At 39.6% G+C, this 23882-nt stretch overlaps 1 protein-coding gene across 2 annotated transcripts in view; it reads right to left on the bottom strand.

Moving 5' to 3' along the window:
* The window catches only part of UNC80 (unc-80 subunit of NALCN channel complex), a 230563-nt gene that overhangs the window by 50564 nt on the left and 156117 nt on the right, over positions 1-23882 (bottom strand). For both annotated transcript variants that reach the window (XM_024738362.1, XM_024738363.1), the window contains exons 31-44: positions 22377-22558; positions 21626-21757; positions 19024-19210; positions 18257-18388; positions 16441-16584; positions 13122-13222; positions 12029-12115; positions 10265-10448; positions 8398-8492; positions 6678-6767; positions 5841-5942; positions 3876-4056; positions 2393-2661; positions 359-493 (exon numbers count right to left, since the gene is read on the bottom strand). In XM_024738362.1, the coding sequence (XP_024594130.1) occupies positions 359-493; positions 2393-2661; positions 3876-4056; positions 5841-5942; positions 6678-6767; positions 8398-8492; positions 10265-10448; positions 12029-12115; positions 13122-13222; positions 16441-16584; positions 18257-18388; positions 19024-19210; positions 21626-21757; positions 22377-22558 (2021 nt within the window). The remainder of the gene's footprint in view (positions 1-358; positions 494-2392; positions 2662-3875; positions 4057-5840; positions 5943-6677; positions 6768-8397; positions 8493-10264; positions 10449-12028; positions 12116-13121; positions 13223-16440; positions 16585-18256; positions 18389-19023; positions 19211-21625; positions 21758-22376; positions 22559-23882) is intronic.

The raw sequence follows: 23882 nt of genomic DNA, 5'->3' as shown, positions 1-23882 counted from the left end.
GGAACTCTTCCTTTTATCATTTTCCATTTTCCATCCTTTCATTAACTGAGTATAAAAAACCAGAGAGTTGATCTATTTACATCCTAGAGGCCGAAATAAGGGTTGAAGAGAAACGTTGAAGAGAGAAGATTTTCTTGTTGAAAGAGAAATAATTTGGGGTATTTATATTCCATTGCTTGAATAAAGAGAGCTGAGAGACTGATTATACAAATGCACAATGACCAGGCCATACATAAATATAGAACTGATCTACAATCTGTAGTAACCAGCCCAGGAATCCCTTGCTGTAGTAAGTTCTGAATAAACAGACTTTGCTTTCCTCATTGGGTTGGTCTTTATTTCCACAGAGCTTACTCACAGGAAACTCCAGGAGAGGGGCCACACTTGCAAACAGCTGGAGCACAAAGGGCTTCCGGTGTAGAATGTAGAACTGATGGCAGGCGAATTCAATGGCTTGACGCAACTGGGGATTGCTTTCATAGTCAGAGTACACCTATGGAAAAATGTCACCATATTCAGAAAATTCCTTAACAGCCTACTAGAGTTGTGTTTGCTTTTAAAACTCATAGCCATAGGAAGCATGGACGGAAATGACTAATTTCATAAACTGATGGAGGGGAGTGTAAAATGGTATATACCTTCTTGAGAGAGATCTGGCAATATACATAAAAATCTTAAAAATATAAATATGTTATATATATTTATTTATTTATATACTTATATATATATTTATATTTAATCCTAAAAATATAAATATACTTTTTTCTCGGGAAGTTTGTGACTAGTGATTTATCTTAAGAAAACAGACAAATGTACAAAGACATAATATATACAATAATGACTGCTGCAAGGTTGCTTAAAATAGTAGAAAATTTGAAACAACTTAAAGTATTCATAAATTGGGGTTAAGTGTATTATGTATATGCATTCAACAGAATACTATCAGTTATATTTTAAAAGATGCTATATAGTGCTACAGGGAAAACTCCCACAATATTCTTAGTGTCACATTAAAAAAGGTAGGTAACAAACTTGAATATATGGTATGATTCAACTTCTATTTTAGAAAAAGTAGGAGAGAGTACCAAGATTTTCAAGATGTGTAAACGATGGTTATCTAGGGGGGAGGATTATGGGTGATCTTTTTTTTTTTTTAAATAATATTCTTTTTTCTTTAAACCCCACATTTTGGCTGTGTTAGGTCTTCATTTCTGTGTGACGGCTTTCTCTAGTTGTGGCAAGTGGGGGCCACTCTTCATCGCGGTGCGCGGGCCTCTCACTGTCGCGGCCTCTCTTGTTGCGGAGCACAGGCTCCAGACGCGCAGGCTCAGTAGTTGTGGCTCACGGGCCTAGTTGCTCTGCGGCATGTGGGATCTTCCCAGACCAGGGCTCGAACCCGTGTCCCCTGCATTAGCAGGCAGATTCTCAACCACTGCGCCACCAGGGAAGCCCTATGGGTGATCTTTATTTTCTTCTTTAAACTTTTCTTTATCTTTCGAATTTTATAATGAGCGTTTATTGTTTTTGATAATTATTTAGAAAGTTATACAGGAAATTCCAACTATCTAAAAATAGGACAGAGTGCCCTGATGATATTAAAAGTCAATTTCTTGGGCATACGGGAGAGGCCACAACAGTGAGAGGCCCGCGTACCGCAAAAAAAAAAAAAAAAAAAAAAAAAAAAAGTCAATTTCTTGCCCCTGTAGGTTGAGCAAACGCCACTTTACACAAACATGCATTACTTCCATAATTTTATTAAAATTTCCATAAAAATGAGAAGTAGGATGAGCCCTCAAGGCCCCTTCTGAACTTTATTCAGTACTCCTAACTGTAGCCATGTACACACTAGGCATGACTAAGTGAAAACTGTTCCTGCTACATTCACCTCCTCCAACCTTGTCATACCAAATTTAATGGCAATGAAAATCTCTATTCAGATAGAGGTTGGAGACTCTCTTGGGAGAAACATCAACTGAATGCTTTCCATACATTTGAATAATGGTTCTCAAGCTTCCTAGGGCATCAAAACCACCTGGAGGTCTTGTAAAAACACAGATTACTGGGCCCTGACTCCAGACTTTCTGATTAAGTAGCACTGGGATGGAACCCAAGAATGTGCATTTCTAACAAATCCCCAGGTGATGCTGCTGCTTCTGCTGCTGTTGCTCCAGAGATTGCACTTTGAGAACCACTGGTCCAGAAGAAATGGGAAAGCAGAGCCCAGGTCTGGGAGATCTCAGAATACAATGGAATATGATGACCTTTTGGAAGTTTCTAGGAGGGGTTCATTTGGTGCCTTTTGAGGTCATAAAAGAAGATAATTCCATCATTAAAAGTTTTGGTACAGATCTTGTTGACCTGTTCCATGGGCAGGAGAGGACAGCCTGTGCACCTGTAGCATGGTGGGCAGAATCCACTGGTAGCCGCTGAGGGAGAAGAGGTGATTGAAGTGCACAGCGCTGTTGATGACGGTGGCCGCGTACTGCCTGAGCAGGGCACTGTCTTCTGGGTGCAGGATCAGAGCCCCGTTAAAAACGTTGAGGAAAAGCATGATTTCATCTCCCCAGGGAAACTCGCTCGGCATGCCCAGGAACATCTCCTCCAGGAGCTGGATCCACAAGCTTTTCTGAAGAGTGTCGAGGCCAAACAGCTCCTTCCCAGCTGTGAAACATGAAACAGCAGAGACAGAATTAGCCCCACGCCAATCCTGTCAGTGTGGAGGGCAATCAAACCCCAGGGCACTGCTGTTTCCAGCTCAGGGACATGAAGATCTACTGCTGATACGCTTCCCAGAGCAATATTGCAGCCACTGCTGTGACACCTCCTAGCCCTCCAAGTACTTTCTTCATCACCTCTTTGATTCAACTCTGTGGGCAAGACAGGGCAGGCAGGTACAGTGTCTTGCTGCTGCATAAGCTGTGGCTTTGAGAAAAAATAAGCTATTAAGAAAATGGCAGGGCTGGGACTTGTTCTTGGTGTTTGAACTCATGGTCAGACTAGAGCTGTGTCTACTGTTTCTCTGGAGCTTCTGGATGAAGATGTAGAGCATAGGGATGCTGATTTAAGTAAACTGTCCCAAATCAATAAGTGAGTAACAGCGTGGTTTCAAAATGGGTCTCTTTCAATTTCTCTGTCTCAGTCTCTCTCTCTCTCTCTCTCAATTTGAATAATGGTTCTCAAGCTTCCTAGGGCATCAAAACCACCTGGAGGTCTTATAAAAACACAGATTACTGGGCCTTGACTCCAGACTTTCTAATTAAGAAGGTATAATTTAGATAGAGTAAAAGGCACAGAACATGAATGTAGAATTCAATGAATTTTGACAAAAATACCCACTCAGTTAACGAACACGCCAATCAATGTATAGACCATTTTCATCACCTGAGAAAGTTCTCTCATACCCTTTTCTGGGAAATCCATTCCCCCCAATCCAGAGGTAACTACTGTTCTGATTTCTGTCACTGTAGATTCGTTTTGCCTCCTCTTGAATTTCATATAAATATCTGTTCTTCACTTAGTCAAGTACTCTCCTAACAATACCACACTACTTCCTTCAATTGCTTACGATTAGCTTAGAGCAGTGGTCTCAGGATTTGGTCCTTGGAACAGAAGCACCAGCCTCACCTGGGAGCTTGTCAGAAATGCAAGTTCCCAAGCCCCATTCCAGAGCTACTGAATCAGAAGCTCGGGGCTGGAGGGTGGGACCCAGCAATCTGTTTTATCAAGTTCTCCAGGTGATTCTGGTGCCCACTCAAGAGCTGAGAGCCACTAGCTTAGAGAACTGTCTGCCGATTAAGATAGAGATGTCCTCTAGCTGAGGACAAAAGAAGGGCAGGAGAAGAAGCCCAAGAGAGGAAATGCTTCTTTCTTGATACCTTGAGGATCACTGAAGAGTGAAAACTCCGCGTCAATAGCACTTCGAGGGAATGAGGGCAGTCGGAGGAGGTCTTCCTGGAGCATGGAGACGTGGGACTGCTTGTGGGCTGTGGGGATCTTCTGGGTGAGGGAGATGAGAAACAAAACTCTCCCCACTTCCTCCAGCTTCCGAGTGAATACCTACCGGCAAAGGCAGGAGCAGATGAAAAGTAGAATTGGCAACTCTGAAATTACCAAGAGTGAAGAAACTGAAGTGAAAACCTTAATGGCAAACCAGGCTGATTAAAAATTGAAAGATGGGGGAAGTGAAATGGGAGAGAAATATTTTTTCTTTACCACACAGAAAGAGCAAACAATACTTAATTGACTCTCACTTCCTGCATCTGTCCTACAGAAGGAAGCATTTCTTATGGAGTTTGCCAGCTAGAGGAGGAGAACAAGCAAGCACTGTCAAGAACAGTTCAGTAGTAAATGCAGCCCATTTGTTTGGATGTCATAATATAGAAGACCTTCTCCAACAGGAGCCAGTCAGTTCCAATTGCTTCTATCATTTCTACTGATGCCTTACGCTGTTTCTGGGTTTGCCTCTTAAAGACTGAAACGGGCTCCAGGAAAAACCTATCTTGGAGGTTTTAAAGCTAATAGGACCTAGATTGGTGGTCCTTTAGCCCTTAGTTTAGATGACGTGAACATGGGTCTTTTGGTCCTTCTCTTAGTGCCTTTTCTGTTGCTGATCAGTGGGCAGGGGGATGTGACTAGGAAGATGATAAGCAGCGAGCAGCTGTGGAGGAGACTTCAGAGCCAGAACCACAGGTCTGTCTATTATTATCTCCCTGAGGAAATCAGAAAGAAGTCTTAAGATCCCAACTTGGAGTATAAATAGAGTAAGGGCCCCGTTTTATGTTATTCTCTTAAAACGTGTTCTTAAACATGATTTAAAAAACACACTCGTGAAGTGCGGTTATTGATTATGGTTTTCATTATTTTGCTGCCAAAATCAGAGGCTGGGATAATTTGTGGGGAATTGTTTTAGGAATTATTTATATTTAAGGTCTTACAGTTTTGCCCAACACCTCACACTTTGTAATACATTCACTATTTTCTTTCTTCTAAATGCAATTTAGGTAGTTAATACTAACTATGTTTTTAATTACTTAAATGGTCGGATTCTATGCCATCCCCTGAAGATATTTTTGAAAAGCATCCTTGCTACGTGCAGAAAAATTGAAATAACAGTTTGTTTCAACATTTTATTAAAAATAAATGAATATAACACATAGACCACATTAAAATTGTATCATTATTAGAATTGTGTACTACAGCTATATTTTGCTTGCAAAACAGTGAATTTCCTTAAGCTCAAAGTCTGATTTATGATGAGATGTGTAAACGTTATTCTGTTCTTCAATCTTAAATCTAAGTACAGCTGCTTGATTCTGTTTCCTCCTATTTTAAGAGAAGTCAGTAACATGTCCAAGGTCAGATCACTGGTCAGTGGCAGAGCTGGGACTGAGTCCATATCTCTGGACCTTGGTGCGGGGCCTTTTTCAGGCACACTACATTGACCCCTTTTATTTTTTTCCAGCTAGCATAAATTTCTGGGACAACCTTCTTATAGCTACACTATGTGTACTTCCAATCCTGCTTTACAAAAATGTGGAGTGAAAATCCAAACTTAGAAACTAGTAGGTAAATAAATTAGAAGATTTCTGCTATTTATACCCCAATGATTTCTCATAGCATTCTCCAAGTGAGTGTTTCTTAATACCTTTGCATTATTCATCCAATTTATAAAAACTTGGTTAACACACTATTTTGGGGAACTATCTATTGACCAAGGGCCCATCATTCTCTCTCTAGAAAGGATCATAACGGAATCACAGAATCTCAGGGCTGGCAACCGTTTACAGATCATCTATCCCAATGACATGACAAAACAGAACAAAACTGTGGTGGTCAGGCACCTGTTTCTGAATGAGCTCCTGTCCTTTCTCTGGATGCATATGTACAAGGTTCAGCTGTGGAGACACGGATCTCCTAAAAGGGTAAATATCCCGAACATAGGTCTGTGGTGGGATTACACAAAGACAAAAAAAGAGTTCAAATAATTAAACTCTGACTCTCATTTCCTCTTTCCCCAAAGGTCAGACAAACATGTTATGTATTTTCTGATGGTTTAGATTCTTACTACTTTATGCTCCCCAATTCTACAAAATCCTAGGGAAGATAAACACCCTCCTCGGGAAAGCTTCAATCTCCCCAGGCCGAGTATGCTTTCCAAAGTCCAGGATGCTCTGTCAGGAGCAAAGGAGCCAGACGTCATTTACTAAAACCCATTCTGAAGAAGAAAAGAAAAGCCCTGTAAAGTGATGTCAGTGGTCTTCCTGAGGTTTCCTTTGTTCATTAGATCACGTTACCACAATCATGCTTAATGTAGTAGAAAGCGGCACGAGAACATTAACATTCCAAATAAACACGTGTACTTACAATACGGGCAACTTAAGTGTTCATCTAGATGTAATAATGACGAGTGATGAAGTGCCTTACTTACCTCCTTTAATTATTACAACGACGCTAAAGTAGCTACTATCATCACCTTCCCTTTACAGACAAGGAAACTGAAGGGTACAAAGGTAAAGTGGCCAGTCCAAAGCTAATACATCAGCAGTGAGGTGGTGTGAACCAAGCGGCCATACGCCTCACCTATAAACAGCGACGCCCCCCTGAGTGAAGCTGCCCTCCGGAAAGGCATAATGGGCTTTTGACACAGCTCTCCATGAGCGTCATCACTGCAGTCTCACCTTATTGTAGTGGATAAGGTTCCATCGTTTATCCATGAGAAAGTAATGTGTAGACTGGGATTCTGGGATATTAAAAAACTCCAGACACTCCTAGAACGACAGCAATTTTTAATAAACATTTATTGAGATCATATTATGAGCCAAACAGTAAGCTGAAAGGTAAAAATGTCGTAAAACAAGGTAACTTCCTATAAGGAATATATATGTATTTATATCTTACACACACTTTATATATTATGTGTGCATATATATACGTATATATATTATATACACACACATATATATGAACATTTACATGCACACAGCTATCCAAAAAAATGACAGCATAAAGACTGATTGTGTAAGGTAGTGCAAGATAGGGGTAGGGGATTAAGACGTGCAAATTACTATGCATAAAATAAATAAGCTACAAGGATATATTGTACAACACAGAATACAGTCAATATTTTAGAATAACTATAAGTGGAATATGACCTTTAAAATTGTGAATCACTATGCTCTGTACCTGAAATGTATATAATATTATACATCAACTATATCTCAATTTTAAAAAAGCCTGATAGTGTAATACAAACTATCTGCTCTGTTCTCATAGAGCTAAAAGAGGTACAATTGCAATGTAGACTTGAGTGATGATGAACTGTGAAGGTACAGTGCATCTACTGGTCTCAGTATCAGGAAGAAAGCATGTTTAGTAGCAACATTAAGAATAATATGAACCACAGTGAGTGAGCACTTATTATCTACTATATTCTATGCTCAATGCTTTCAATGTAGAGAACTTGTATAACCTGCACTAATAATCGAGCACTGTTGAAAAAGAAACTGAGACTAGAGAGAGCCTGTCGTTTGACTTATTTAGATAACACTGGCTGTGGTGGAGCCTGGGTTTGAACTCACTGTCTGCCTTCATGCTATCCTACGATCCAAAGTGAGTAGGAAAATGAAGTGGCTGTTAAAGTTTGCTTCACTGGGCCTGAGAGATGCTCTGGAGATGAAGGAGTGAGGCCTGGAGGAGGCTTGACGACCCTTTCTACTGAAATAAAATACACAAGCTTGCAAAACTGAATTTCTCAGAGGTCTTTTCTGGGCTGAAAGTTTGGGCTCCAGATAAACAGGGAATCACTGCACTAGTGTACTTACTACTTTCCCTTAACAACCCTACAGGCATGAGTAACAATGGACTGCATATCTCTTAAGGGGCGTAATTGTCATAACCATTAAAAATACTTCCTTGATTCACTTAGTTCATTCTAAGGTATATATTTTCTGCCTCTCCAATCATTTCTGTCAGTGGCAAATCAAGACTGTGTATTGTTCAACTCGATGCCACAAAAAGTGTCTCTGGCATGGACTGTCACCTGACCCCTAGAGTTTGTGCCAGTGCCCTTGGCGTGCAAACCCAGGGCGGCTCCAGAACTGCCACAAGTGATGCCAGGATACTCCTAAGCAGGATTCACAGCATCTCAAGAGGAGTGTCACGTGGCTGCTGTAACTGAGAGGGAGCCAGCGTGATCTTGCCTACATCCATGTGGGGAAAACTATGCAAGGAAATAGAGGAAGTACACAAGAGTGGGGCAGATTCTAGAAGAGGTAAATAAATGCATATATTCATTTGAAGGTAGAGAAAGGCAATTTAATTCAAAACTGGATGATCAGTGAAGTGGACATAGCCATTGTGCATTAAGAACAAATCACATCTGTCAAAAGTCATCCCTACCTTTAACAGGGCTTCAAATTGAGTATCTTCATGGACTGGTAACTGGGTTGGGATATCACACTCATTCTGTCCATGAACTACCAAGGTCTTGGTACCTACAGAAGGTAAAAATCATAATAAACTGACTTCTACTATAAGAAAGTTTATACATAAAGCACAAATTATTAAAATATTATCAATAAGCTGATGTTTTTATTATGATTACTACTAGTGAGGGTTTAATGCGACTTGTGCATTGTACTAACTGCACTCCTTTGTTTCTAGTTAAATATATAGATATATATATATTTTTTTTCTTCGGTACGCAGGCCTCTCACTGTTGTGGCCCCTCCCATTGCGGAGCACAGGCTCCGGACGCGCAGGCTCAGTGGCCATGGCTCACGGGCCCAGCCGCTCCGCGGCATGTGGGATCTTCCCGGACCGGGGCACGAACCCGTGTCCCCTGCATCGGCAGGCGGACTCTCAATCACTGCGCCACCAGGGAAGCCCTAAATATATATTTTAAATATGTTTACTTATTATTTAAAAATCATAGCTACCGTTTATGGAGTTCCCCATACTTTTAAATGGTTTTATGTGCGTAATCACATTTAAATCTCATAGCAACCCTATGATATGGGTATTATTTTTTTCACACTACAAATGAAGAAACAGAGAGAACTTATTCTTATAAATAAGAACTTATAAGTAACTTAGTCAAAGACACATTTATTTAGTGGAAGAGTCAGAATTCAAACCTTAAGCATTCCAACAAATAATCTATTCCTTTATTTTAAATGAGATGATGAGGTAATAATGGTTGAGAAGATACAAACAGAGCTATTAGCAAAAGCTAAACAAGTACCTGAAAGGTAGTTTAAGTTTACATTTTCTGTATTCTGCTTGGCTGGTGAGACAGTGAACATTATGATATACCTTGATTTATAATGAGTTGTTTTTAAGTATATGCCTGACAATATGTTTCTTTGCTGTGATAAAAGCTGATCTCTTTGTTGAGTAACCTACAGACACATAAATATACCATATATGGTATATATACCATATACCATATACCACTTACTGAATGCTTACCACGTGTCAGGTATGGCAGCTAGTATTTTACAAACCTAAACTCATTTATTCCTCACAATTATGAAGTATGAATCATACTCCCATTGTACGTGTGAGTAAAGAAAGCTTTAAAAGTGATGTACTTTTTCATAGCTAATATTAATTACACAGATGATAAACGACAGTGCTCTGATTTTAACATAGGCCTCTTTTCTGCCAGAACCTGTGTTCTTATTTATATATAATTTTGTCTTTTTATTTCAATACATGTATTATCTCACATTTTCTTAGACATTGCGCAAGGATAAAGGCTTGGCAAAATTTCATCTCCAAGAAAGGCAAGCTATCCAAAGTGAAAAGGAATTGTACCTAGAGTTTATATCACACTGCATGTTTTTTTGTAATTTTCCTTCCTGCTTTTCCCTTTTCCAATTTTTCATAAAGCCATCTCTCAGTGAGTTTACAAAAGCCTGGGGTCCCTGCCATGCAAACAATAGTATTCTCCTTGCAGTGCCAAAAATTCATTCAAAAAGGCTCTCAGTTCAGCTGGCCCTCTGCAATAGACTTAAATAAATCTTTAACCTTGGCAGTCCTTCAAGTACTGATTCACGTGGATCTCAGTTCTGATGTCTCCCTTTTCATCTGGCAATTGCTGACTTTTAAAGGGCCTATTGTACTTCTTCAGATTGTATCCAACAAAAGTTCTTTGAAGCACTCAATCCCAGGGTCAGAAAATCTTCTCATGAATGAAAGAGACACTAGTTTCGTAAAAGCCTATTTATACTCCTAAAAAAGTTATGTCTTCCAAAAGCAGTACCTGGCATTGAAGCAGTCACCAGGAGCTTGACCTCACATTGCTCCTTCTTCATGGTCTGCTTCAGATCCTTGAAGAACAGGCCTTCTACGTAACCGACCACCTCCCACAGGAAAGTCAGAGTGGCTGAAATGGCATCCATCCCCCACTCGCAGGGGGTCCGCACGAAGTACATGATTAATCCTACCTATAAGTCAGAACAGGAAGTGGTCACAAAGTCACAGTAATTCTGAGCTTACATTCTCATTGCCTTGGCTTTTCATTTTCTTAATTAAATATTGTTTTTTTGACTTTGAATTCTCTGTTCAAATGCTTCTCTAACACTTTCAGTGGAAGTAAGCAGAAGAAGGGAAAACTGACCTGAACAGGTTGCCATATATTTTTATGTCATCCCTAAAATACTTACTGCTATTTTTTTTTAACATCTTTACTGGAGTACAATTGCTTTACAATGTTGTGTTAGTTTCTGCTGTGTAACAAAGTGAATCAGCTACATGTCTACATATATCCCCATATCCCCTCCCTCTTGCATCTCCCTCCCACCCTCACTATCCCACCCCTCTAGGTGGTCACAAAGCACCGAGCTGATCTCCCTGTGTGATGCAGCTGCTTCCCACTAGCTATCTATTTTACATTTGCTAGTGTATATATGTGCATGCCACTCTCTCACTTCATCCCAGCTTACCCTTCTCCCTCCCCATGTCCTCAAGTCAATTCTCTACATCTGGGTTTTTATTCCTGTCCTGCCCCTAGGTTCATCAGAACCATCTATTTTTTTTTAGATTCCATATATATGTGTTAGCATACCCTGAGAAAACCATAATTCAAAAAGAGTCATGTACCACAATGTTCATTGCAGCACATTTACAATAGCCAGGACATGGAAGCAACCTAAATGTCCATCGACAGATGAATGGATAAAGATATGGCACATATATGCAATGGAATATTACTCAGCCATAAAAAGAAACAAAATTGAGTTATTTGTAGTGAGCTGGATGGACCTAGAGACTGTCATACAGAGTGAAGTAAGTCAGAAAGGGAAAAACAAATACTGTATGCTAACACACATATGTGGAATGTAAAAAAAAAACAAAATGGTTCTGAAGAACCTAGGGGCAGGACAGGAATAAAGACACAGACGTAAAGAATGGACTTGACATGGGGAAGGGGAAGGGTAAGCTGGGATGAAGTGAGAGAGTAGCAATGACATATATACACTAGCAAATGTAAAATAGTTAGCTAGTGGGAAGTAGCCACATAGCACAGGGAGATCAGCTCGGTGCTTTGTGACCACCTAGAGGGGTGGGATAGGGAAGGTGGGAGGGAAATGCAAGAGGGAGGGGATATGGGGATATATGCATATGTATAGCTGATTCACTTTGTTATAAAGCAGAAACTAACATACCATTGTAAAGCAATTATACTCCAATAAAGGTGTTAAAAGAAAAAGGAATTTTTAAAAAAATGACATATACATTTTTTCAACAGAAAACTAAAATTATGGACTGACATGAGGAAGTTCTATAATGCCAAAGGGAGACAGAGAGGAAAGAGACATTTACTGAGTGCCCATCACATGCCAAGGACTGTGCCAGGTGGGGTTTCCCCATACAAACAGTGGTGAATTCAGCTGACCATGATTCACCTTCAGTCATATAATTAATGGGAACTTATTGAAAAAAAAAATCTCCTAAGATCTTTTTCTCTTATTGTTGCTTCCTACTTGGAAATGAATATTTATAACCTACTGGAGGTGAAACTCACCAAGTAGTTGAATAGGATGTGAGAGGTCTGAGCAGGAAAGTCTCCGATATTCAGAAGAAGTTTGCGCAGCATGTACATTAACTCATCCTGAAAGAACAACAGAATTTCTAGGTCTCATTCAGCTGCCATGCTGTAGGAAATAAAATTAACTTCTTGAAAAGCAAGGTAGGGGGATTTTTCTTACTTTTGCCCACATGTTGATTTCCCTTATGTTCAGAATTTTAATACAGTATTTGTGATACTTGTTAAATAGCATTTAAACCAACTGTAACACTGTCTCCTAGAAGCTAATACATGAAATTACTAAGCAAGAGTCAAATTTTTAAATAAAAATGTAGACTGTGTCTATAGGTCACAGGCAAATCACAGGAAAGCTGTACATTTAGTCATCTCTATTTGCTGTGGCTTCCAGGTGTGATGGAAATGTGAGGAGGATCTATCTTAAGAAATCATTAAACAAACTAGGTGTATTGAACTTCATAGTTCTGCTTCCTACGTTTCAAATCAAAGAGATAAAGCTAGGCCAAGAGAGAATAAATGGAGGTGTTTCTAATTAACCTTCCTTTCAGAAACTTAATCTTCCAGTGAACAGGACCATAACAAAGAAATGAAGAAATAATTTGTAATCATCAGGGTATTTTGCCATTGCTCAGAAAATGACTTTTATTTGGCATAATCTTCTCACAGGGTGACCTGATAAATTAGATTTTTTGATTAATGGAGAGTTTCAACATGCTCTAATAATACTACCTGCACCACATACTACCAGCCAGTCAGAATTCAGTAAACGTACCGAACATTGAAAACATTAAACTGAATTTAATCTTTGTTTAAAAGACTGAGAATCTTTCAGTATCTTAGGGTCATTACTAGCAGGGTACCATATACATACAGAGACATCAGTTAATGGAGAAATTCAAAAGAAAACAGCCAAGTTTAATTTGTTCATCATTATCATCATCCAAAGTACTTCTCGGCTATATGTCAGAGGACACCAATGTTGCATGCATGTCACTATAAAGTCCACTGCTTGTTTTTAACCATGTTCACACACATAGCTACACAGCTACACTATAAAGAAAGAGGAATTTACTTGTCTATTGCTGATGGTCAGTTTTTCCAGGAAATGTCGAAGAACTGTTGATGGATCTTCAATTAGACAATTCCATAAGACTTGCTGGGCCACAGCACTCACTTCAGAAGAGAAAGGAAATTGAATATTCATCTTAAATGGAGATAAATCTATTAGATAAAGTATTCAAATAATTTTCTAAACTTTAATAGGTCTCGCTCAAATTTTTGCCTTACAGATGTTCTGTGAACTCTTTTTCTATTGAAAGGCAGGTATCTGTTCTTTTTGTTGTTGTTTCTGAACATTTTAGCCTATAAGGAAAATGTGACAAAAGAGTATAGGATGCCCTTTAAATGTCAGCATTGCTTTTGTTAAAAATGCATTTGTGATATACAATGGAATATCATTTAGCCATAAAAAAGGAAATCCTCCCATTTGTGACAATATGGATGGACTTTGAGGGTGTTATGCAACGTGAAAGAAGTCAGACAGAGAAAGAAAATTGTATGATCTCACACGTGCAATCTAAGAAAAACCCAAACTCATAGATACATAGGACAGATTGGTTACCAGAGGTGGGGGGGTGGGTACTGGGGGGAGGGAAGGTGGTCAAAGGTTACAAACTTCCAGTTATAAGATAAATAAATCCTGGGGATATAATGTACAGCATGGTGACTGATGTTAACAATACTGTATTGTATACTTGAAAGCTGTTAAGACAGTAGTTATTAAAAGTCCTCCTCAGGACTTCCCTGGTGGCACAGTGGTTAAGAATCCGCCTGCCAATGCAGGGGACAAAGGTTCGAACCCTGCTCCGGGAAGACCCCACATGCCGCGAAGCAACTAAGCCTGAGCGCCACAGCTACTGAATTTGCACTCTAGAGCACACGGGCCACAACTACTGAGCCCGCGCACCTAGAGCTCGTGCTCCACAAGAGAAGCCACCGCAATTCGATGTCTGCGCACCGTGACGAATAGCCCCCGCTCGCCGCAGCTACAGAAAGACCACGTGCAGCCACGAAGACCCAAAGCAGCCAAAAATTAAAAAAAAAAAAAGTTCCCATCATAAAAAAAAATTGTAGCTACGTATGGTGATGGATGTTAACTAAACATATCGTGGTATGGTAATCACTTTGTAATGCATACATATATCAAATGTTTATGTTGTATACCTAAAACTAGCACAATGTTATATGTCTATTACATCTTAATAAAAAAAGAATACAGTTATGAATCTTTATTTTGGAAATTACCCTAATGTTAACAGTGGTAAGTATTTATTAAAGTCCCACTTCATTGTTTATTGTATGCAGAAATTCCTAAAGTAATCATTTGGTTTAGAAAATATGCTTTGTTTAGAATGCACATGAATTAGACATGACCTTTTATTGTTCACATGAATGTTTTAAATAACTCCCACAGCAAGATGACATAGTTGAGCCAGTAACAGTTAGGGTTCCCACTTCTAATGAGGGTGTCTTAGGAATAAATAATTATTCCTAATGTGAAAGAAAGTGCTACTTCTTTGGGAAAAGTGGTCAGTCTAAGGTTGCCTGGAAGTGCCCAGGCTAAGAAAGCAGGTGGGTAAAAGTGAGTAGGGGGTAAGCATTAGATGATCTTCAGTTTAAATGGTTTAGTTTAGTTTTCTAAACTAGGAATATAGAGTTTAGCATAAATTTATTTTTCAGCCTATATTTAAAATAAATCATACCAATTTTTTTTGCTTCAGAAGCTAACCATCCAATTAAAATTGAGCTATATAAATAAATAATTTAAGAGATGTAAATATAAGCTTTAACTTTCATGTATCTTTATAAATAATTAAAATAGATGTGTGTTTTTGTTAAGTTGAAATTGGCTGCACAACTATCTTTATAACACTATTTTTATTCTAACTGCTAAGTACGGCAGTTTACTGCTTAAAACATGAGAAATACAGAAAAAGACAAAGAGGAGAATAAGACTGCTAAGTCTACCAACCACCAAAACAACTATAAACATTTTGGAGTATATTTTTTCATATACATGAAATATATATATTTACATGTATCTTTAAATAATATCACATAGAAAATACTCTCTGGTACTCACATTTTTAATTATAAATTGAACACTTTTATGTTAATACTTTTCTAATGTGCACAGAAAGCTGTCATATGGAGGTACCATGATTAACTAATTGCCTATTGTTGGACATTTAAACTCTTTTCGAATATTTGTTATTTTAAAACTATACAAGGTACAGCGTTCTCTGTAAACCTTAATTCACCCCTCATTACTGCCTTAGGAAATTGCTAGATACCAAAATCTGTGTCAAAGGGTGTACACACTTTTAAGGCTTATGGTGCATACTGTGAAACTGTTTCAGAATGCTTGCATTAAAATTTTACTGCCGTCAGTAAGGTGTGAGGATAATCTTTTCTCTGAATCTTTACCAGCTATGCATAATTTCCTTTGAAATAATCCTTGCAATTTTTTATATGAAATGTAAGATTTCACTGTTGTTTTAAACAACAGTGTTATTTACAGATTTAATTGGCTGTTAGAATGTGTGTTTATATCCTTTGTCCATTTCTCTACTGGGGTATAAAAATGTCATTATTGAGTTATAAAGGTTTTTTTTTTTTTTAAATAACATCAAGAATATTAACCTGTTATCTGTGACAAATGTAACTCATCTTTACTCCTAGTTTATCAGTTCATTTTTCAATTATCTTCTTTACATATTACCTCTGGAAAGGAAATCAAGTGAGAAAGATGGCATTAATGATGTCAAGCCAATGGCTAAGATTTCTAAGGTGGCCAAAATCACTATTTGATTTCTCCGTGGCCAAATGAAGGTTGGTCTGTTCTCCAGTCCTAAACAACGCTCCTGGAAAAAACTGCCTATTTTAAGTGCAATATCTTGATTATAAAGTTTGTGGGAGGAAAAGGTGGAGAAAGTGGTAGTGTTAGTTCAGCGCACTACAAATCTGTCATTATAGTATGTCCATAAAACAACTCCACACGTGGCCGGTGGTTCATGGCTTCGAGGGCACCCTACTGCTCTTTATCAGATGAACGCCTTCAGTATTTATTAGAGTTACTGACGGTTTTGACTAGTCAATACTGTACCTGTTGGGCTTCCCTGGTGGCGCAGTGGTTGAGAGTCCGCCTGCCGATGCAGGGGACACGGGTTCGTGCCCTGGTCCGGGAGGATCCCACATGCCGCGGAGCGGCTAGGCCCGTGAGCCATGGCCGCTGAGCCTGTGCGTCCGGAGCCTGTGCTCCACAACGGGAGAGGCCACAGCAGTGAGAGAGGCCCGTGTACCGCAAAAAACAAACAAACAAAAAACTGTACCTGCTACTCCATCTTCCCGCACCTCACCATCCTCCATCAGGTGGACAATGGGGAGCACTGCTGCACAGATGCATGCCGGGAACACAGCCTGCGGGGGCTGAGGCACGTGCGGGCTGGGCATGTGTTCAGTGGTGCGCTCCTCATCTGAAGAGGGAGACAGAATCGGTGTGTTTTCTCAGTTCAAGACCCACTTATGGAACATCTTTTTTCTGTGCAGATATTTAGTTGTGCCAGCATCATCTGTTGGAAAGACTATTCTTTCCCTCATTGACGTTTCATGGCACCCTTTTCAAACTTGAAATCAACATACAGGTAATGGTTTACTTCCGGTTCCAATCTAGTCCCTTGATGTGTATATCAACCCTCAAGTCCATACTGCACAGTCTTGGTTACTGCAGCTCTGTAGTCAGTTTTGAAATGGGGAAATATAAGTTTTCCAACTTTGCTCTTCATTTCCAAGATTACTGTGCCTATGCAAGGGTGTGGAACAGTTGGAACCCTTAATGCTTTTTGGTCGGAATGTAAAACGATACAGACACTTTTGAAAAGAGTTTGGCAGTTTTCCTCACAAAACTTATACATAATGGTTCATAAGAGTGTAATTCATAATAACCAAAGGGTGGAAACAACCCAAAAGTCCACTCTAACTGGTGAACGGATAAACAAAATGTGGCGTATCCATATAATGGAACATTATCTTGTAATAAGAAGGAATGAAGAACTGATACATGTGGCAGCATGGATCGTCCTTGAAAGTATGCTGAGTGAAAGGATCCAGTCACAAAAGGCCACATATTATATGATTCCATTCATATGAGATGTGCAGAATAGGCAAATCCATAGAAATAGAAAGTAGATTATTGCTTGTCAGGGGTTGGGGGGAGTGGTGGATGAGGCGTGACTACTAATAGGTATAGGGTCTCTTTTGGGGATAATGAAAATATCCTAAAATTAAGTAGGGTTGATGGTTGCACACTCTACAAATATACTAACAACCACTGCATTATGCACTTCAAAAGGTGAATTTTAGTATGTGAATTATATCTCAATAAAGGTGTTAGAAAAAATATAGATATGCCTTGGGCTGCTGTGATTAATTAGCATTGGTCATTTTTGAAGTTTTCCAGGGTTGTGCAGTGAAGGGTTGAGAACCACTAATTTCTGTACAACTTTTTGATGACTTTATAAATCGTGATGAAATCTGTATAATATTGAAGGAGCGTGTCCCCAGACAGTTATCATTAGAGAAGCGTAGTTTTTAAATTCTTAGAACTGAAGAGTATCACATTTCTCCCCCGGAATCGGATTTCATTACAGGACTGGCATGAGCTTTGTTCTTCCTTTGATAAATTATTCCAGAACAGCATCCTAAAGCGTCCTACTGAGTCTTAGCTATGCACTGGAATCACCTGAGAGGATTTTAAAAACACTGAGGTGCTTGAGTCCCACCCTTAGAGATTCTGATTTGGTCTTGGGTGTGACCTGGGCATTTTTAAAAGCTCCCTGCTTGATTGTAATGTGCAGCCAGTGTTGAAAACTGTTAACTGCCTAGAATGATGTTTAATTGAACCCTCAGCAATATGATGACATGTAATGTAATTAAAATAGAACCAACTTATCAAGGACATTTGCTGGATTAAATCAACAATTTTTTTTGGAATACCACTCATCTAATATACATTTTTAAACTTTAAGATCATGAGACAGTTTATTTAATGAAGACAATGTAATGAAGGGAAATAATCATATCAAATAAAAATTGTTTCAAAACACACAAGTCATGAGGAATAAAGGACACATTTGTAAGAGGACACACCTTCAGCACTGACGGCTGAACGCACTGACCAGACTGACCCTCGGCGGAAGGAATAATTCCTGTGGGAAGTGCTGGAGGTACAGGATGGACTCACAGACAGTCGACGGGCTGCCAGATTGGTGACTTCTTCTACTGGCAAAGAAAATGGGGAACGTGAACTTTGGTTTTGTAACAAAAAAGTTATCATCACTATTATAGTTGTACTTACATCAAAGTGTATATAGCTCTCATAGCATAAGGCTTAAGTAATTTAGAGTATACTTTGGTGAGGAAAAAACACCTACAGAAAGGCAGACAGAAAATTCCTCCCAAAGATTTCACAGAAGTGGGGCAGAGAATCACTGAATTTAGAATGGTTCAGAAATCATTTTTCTGATACCAACCAAAAAACTGTCTGCACTTGTGAAGGCTGAAAGTAGTTAATGGACTAACCCCATTTTTAATGATGAAAGATTGATTGCGTATGTTTTAGCACACACTCTGGATTCAGCTGTTGCCTGAATCATAGTCACTGCTTGGTCCCTTATCATATTAGTTCATTCAATGTGGCTAATGTCCTCCTCTGTAAACAAGCCAGCTCTAAACATTTAGAAAAAGACAACTTTTTTCTCTTCCTTTAGATAGTGTCAGGAGGTAAGAGAGAGAGATAGAGGGAGCATATCACCTCATGTCACATAAAATCGTCAATGTTTATTTCAAAGCAAGTCCTTTCCCTTTTGTGTGACTCAGAGCACCCCCCTCAAAGAAGTCCAGTGTGTAGAGGGCACCTTCTTCTTCTGGCTCTGAGTTGGGTGTGCAGGTGGGCTCATAGCAAGCCTCCTGGGTGATGGGGATGGCAGTGATGAGGCTGGCTTCTCGACCAAGACGTTTCTTCTCTTCCTCCTGTTGCAAGTTCTTTAAGATGTGTTCTGCCCTTTGATGGGAGCGGGACACAGCCCGGGCTGAAAAGGATTTCTACAGAGACATGAAGGCAAGTTTATTTACTAGCAACTCTTCTGCAAGGTCACATGTATAAAGAGTGTTCTACTAAATGTAGACACAGATGTGGTACTTTGTTCTCTGGAAATGTTAGGGCATCCGTGATCTAGTTTCATGGAGATTTATTTGCTTGCTTCTTTTTCTACCAAGTTTCCAGGCTGTGTACAACTAAGACATTCTTTTTCATTCAATCTGGGTAATTCTTCAAGGATGTTTGTAATTTCGGGAAAGAAAAAATGTTATTTTACTTAATCTTATTTTAGGATAAAATATCAATGATCCACTCTTTTAAACACATCGAATAAACATTTTTAATGCTCTGTTTCCTTCCAAAATTTCTTGAACTCATTTTAAATGAAGGACATTTACTTCATAAGGTTAATAAAAGAGAAAGTCAGAACCATGGGAAGGAGGAGGAAAGATCTCTTTCATGTAAAACAATTAATTATGTGATTTATTTCATTTTTGTATCTTAAGTATCTACCACACTGCAAATATTTAGAAATATTAATGTTAAATAATAATAAATATAAATAATAGAAAATACAGTGGCACACTGTAAATACTTAACAATATTTATAGAAACAAAGCTACTGAATGGAAATTATGAGAGCTGGTAGTGTTGCTATGGTTGAATGTAAAATTTGACTCTGTTTACCAGCAGCAAAAGCATAACAGATAGGAAACAATAAAGGAGAAAAGATTCACTTTGCAAAGGGGCCATTCTATTTTTGCCTTAATCATGATGTTTATGCTGAGATAAATTCCAAGAGCTCTGGGGATGAGTCATTGGTCTCAGAGCAGGGAAGTGATCACGTGATGTTCTTCACTACCAATTTGAAGTGATGTCTATGTATAGTAGAAATTCTACATCTTTGTTGGCCAGTGGTCACATAGGATTAAAGAGACAGACAAGGGGTGTTGGTCACTCTTCTAAAGGACAGCTGTCATCGAAGTTCCCTTTATGCAGGGTCTTAACATAAGACTAAAGGTTTCCAATAGTGGATGACACAACAGCAATTAAGGGCATTTGATGGGCCACATGGCAATTCATTTTCAGAGCCAGGGGTTAAGCTGGTGTATTATCATAAGATAAGGGAAAGATAACTGGATATAGAATTAGGGGCTTTGGCTTGAAATTCACTGTGAAATTGGGAAGAGAACGTACTTGACTCAAATGAATCTATCACATGTATGAGAAAAAAACCAAGGATCTTTATACCAGTGGTTCAGATGCTGGAGGGAAGAGCTAAGCGTGCCTTTGTCTTTGGCACAAAACCATCAGATATGAAGGTAGTGTATGCAGAAGAATTAAAAGAAAAACATTCTGATGGGTAAAGAGTTCAAACAAACAGTTCAAAGAAAACTACAAATGCCTAGAAAATATATGTATGACATGCAAAAATGTTCAACCTCGCTTCATATATTCAACCAACTTTTTAAAAATGTGTGAATAAAAAAGCCAATAACTTTGTTTTTTGCCATTCAATGTGGCATTAAAAAATAATACTAGTTAATTTGAATAAAGAAGACATTTTCCTATTGTGCTATATAAAGGTAAAATGGTACAATTATCCTGGGGATATTTTGTGAGATATATCAGAAATCTTTAATATTCACATACCAATTGCCCTCAATCCTGTGGGAAATTATGCAAGGAAATAATCATGAATTTGTGTATAGAGATGTGTTCTTTTTCTATATTTGCTTTATCTTCCAAATTTTCTACATTATCTTGTAATTTATGAAAATGCTATGCAACAGGTGAAAAAGGCATATTTTGAAGATTCATTTTTTCAAAAGGCACATATTCTTGGTTCTTGTTTATAAATAGACTGGGTTCTAAACTTAACTGTTTATAAATTATATTACTTAGAGCAGTAATGTATTAGAAGAGCGTAAGACCTGAGCTCTCAGAGTGACGTTTCTGATGATGATACTGATGATCAATAAGGTAAAGAACAGACTAAGGTCCAAACAAGGACAGCAAGAGCAGGAAACTCAGTTCTTTTTGTTATTCATCCAGAGTCAATCTCATTAACTTTTGGGTAGCTTATGTAGGTTAAATGAATTGTTTGTTTTATAATAAAGAGAGGCAAAAGCACTACCTTTGGCTAAGAAATCAATGCCTAATGCTTTTAGCAGCTTTTATTATAAGGTGGCTGCTTCTACGATTACGGAACAAAACTGTTTTGGCTTTTGGAGGTCTGCAAATGCTCACCCCAGATGTCAGTTCCTTCTATCTCACAAGAACTAAAGGCCTTTTGTGATTGATTTTCTGTGCTGTTATTACATTCTTATGACAACTGTCTCTCTCACACATCCATTGTCCTCCCTTACATGTATACCATGGAGCCTGAAGATACTAGAAAGAAAGGGCCTGTTACTCACAGACTGGTCTTCATTAATGGGGTCCTGGACACTCCCGCTGCACTGAGGGACCCAAGGGGGGTCAAACATCGGGACAGATGGCATTCCAAGCACTGGGGAGGGCAGGGTGAAGTTTATACTGGGAGGCGGGATCTGTTAGTTGATATCAGAAGAATGAAGTGAGTAAGATGGAAAATAAGCTAGAATGAGTCTGAAGCAAAATTATGACATAATCTTTTAGAGCATAGGATGTTATAAGGCACATGAAGAACGTCTCTGGGCCTCAGTTTACGCATTAATAAAATGAAGGGTTTCAACTATATGATCTCTATTTGTGTTAATCACCCCATCTTCCAAAGAACATCTGTATTTATATAGCAAAATGTATGGAAGATTACACCCCAAACTTCTATGTGCTTACCTCTGGGGATGGTGCTGAAATCTTGAGGTTTATAGAAACTTGATTTTCTTACTGTACATTCTTATATTTCAATTTGTTTTAAGGACAAGAATTCACTCATATACGAGTCAGGTTTACTTATGTAATCAGAGAGGGAAAAAAAGAAGCATCTCGGGCTTCCCTGGTGGCGCAGTGGCTGGGAGTCCACTGGCCAATGCACGGGACGCGGGTTCGTGCCCCGGTCCAGAAGATCCCACATGCCGCAGAGCGCCTGGGCCCGTGAGCCATGGCCGCTGGGCCTGTGCGTCTGGAGCCTGTGCTCCACAACGGGAGAGGCTGCAACAGTGAGAGGCCCGCGTATGTATACCTCACCTTAAAAATCTGCTGTGCTCCCTCCTCCATCCGGGGCCAGACCTGATAGCGAAACCTCCAAAGTGTGTGGAACTTAAGGACAGCGTTCAGCCGCTGCACGGTCTCCGGGTGGTGGAACTCTGATGTCAGCATATCAGACACGGCCTCAGGGACTTTCACCGCACACAACAGGAACATGGCCGCTAAAGACAGTCAACATCAAAGACAGTTCATCAGCTATGCATCTCTTAATTTTGCATGATTCCTGGGGATAGGTAGAATGGGGAAACTGCTTCTGTCTCTTGAAAATGACTACTGAGCTATAGAGCCAGGCCACCAGCGCTGGCAAAAGCAAAGCATGTTTCAGCACCTGGAAAGCAGACTTCATCCTTTGTGCCTCCCACAATCTTCTAATATCTGATGCGAGCATGATCTGTGACAGCATGACACTGCAGTAGAAAAACTCATTTTAAGCAAAGTTTCCTTTGGCTCACAGTGAAAAGTAGATGCCAGAGGAAACAAGTGAAGAAAGGAAATTATAAGCTGAAATATCCTTTTTAGGAAATGGCTAGAGTCATCTCAGAGTAACCCTAAAATGTCCATTTAAAGAGTAACCATAAAAATGTCCATTTAAAGAGTAACCATAAAAATGTCCATTTAAAACTGTCTCAGTGGGCTTCCCTGGTGGCGCAGTGGTTGAGAGTCCGCCTGCCGATGCAGGGGACACAGGTTCGTGCCCCAGTCCGGGAGGATCACACATGCCGCAGAGCGGCTGGGCCCGTGAGCCATGGCCGCTGAGCCTGGGCGTCTGGAGCCTGTGCTCCGCAACGGGAGAGGCCTATGTACTGCAAAAAAAAAAACTAAAAAAAACCCCAAAACTGTCTCAGTTCCATTAGTTATATTAAAAATAACATTCATCATCCAGTGAGTGGGCGCCACTGGGAAACTCTGAGGGCACAGAAGTGGCTGACGTGTGGTGGCTTGAGGAAAGGAAGACGAGGGCCAAAAAGAGCCTGCCGTGTGGCTGAAAGGGTCTCGGTGCTCCGTCCAGGTGTCAGGCCTGAGCCAAGTAGGTGGAAGAGCCGAGTTCAGGACACTGGACCACCAGAGACCTCCCAGCCCCACATAATATCAAACGGTGAAAGCTCTCCCAGAGATCTAAATCTCAATGCTAAGATCAAGCTCCACTCAACAATTAGCAAGCTCCAGTGCTGGACACTCTATGCCAAACAACTAGAAAGACAGGAACACAACCCCAACCATTAGCAGAGAGGCTGCCTAAAATCACATCCCCCAAAAACACCACCAGAATGACAAGATCCAGCCTCATCCACCAGAACACAGGCACCAGTCCCCTCCACCAGGAAGCCCACACAACCCATTAAACCAACCTTACCCACAGTGGGCAGATGCCAAAAACAACAGGAACTACGAACCTGCAGCCTGTGAAAAGGAGATCCCAAACACAGTAAGTTAAGAAAAATGAGAAGACAGAGAAACACACAGCAGATGAAGGAGCAAGGAAAA

The sequence above is a fragment of the Neophocaena asiaeorientalis genome, unplaced genomic scaffold (genome assembly GCF_003031525.2).
Source record: "Neophocaena asiaeorientalis asiaeorientalis breed wild unplaced genomic scaffold, Neophocaena_asiaeorientalis_V1.1 scaffold258, whole genome shotgun sequence".
Taxonomy (NCBI): Eukaryota; Metazoa; Chordata; class Mammalia; order Artiodactyla; family Phocoenidae; genus Neophocaena; species Neophocaena asiaeorientalis.
This window is presented reverse-complemented; position numbering and strand designations above follow the sequence as displayed.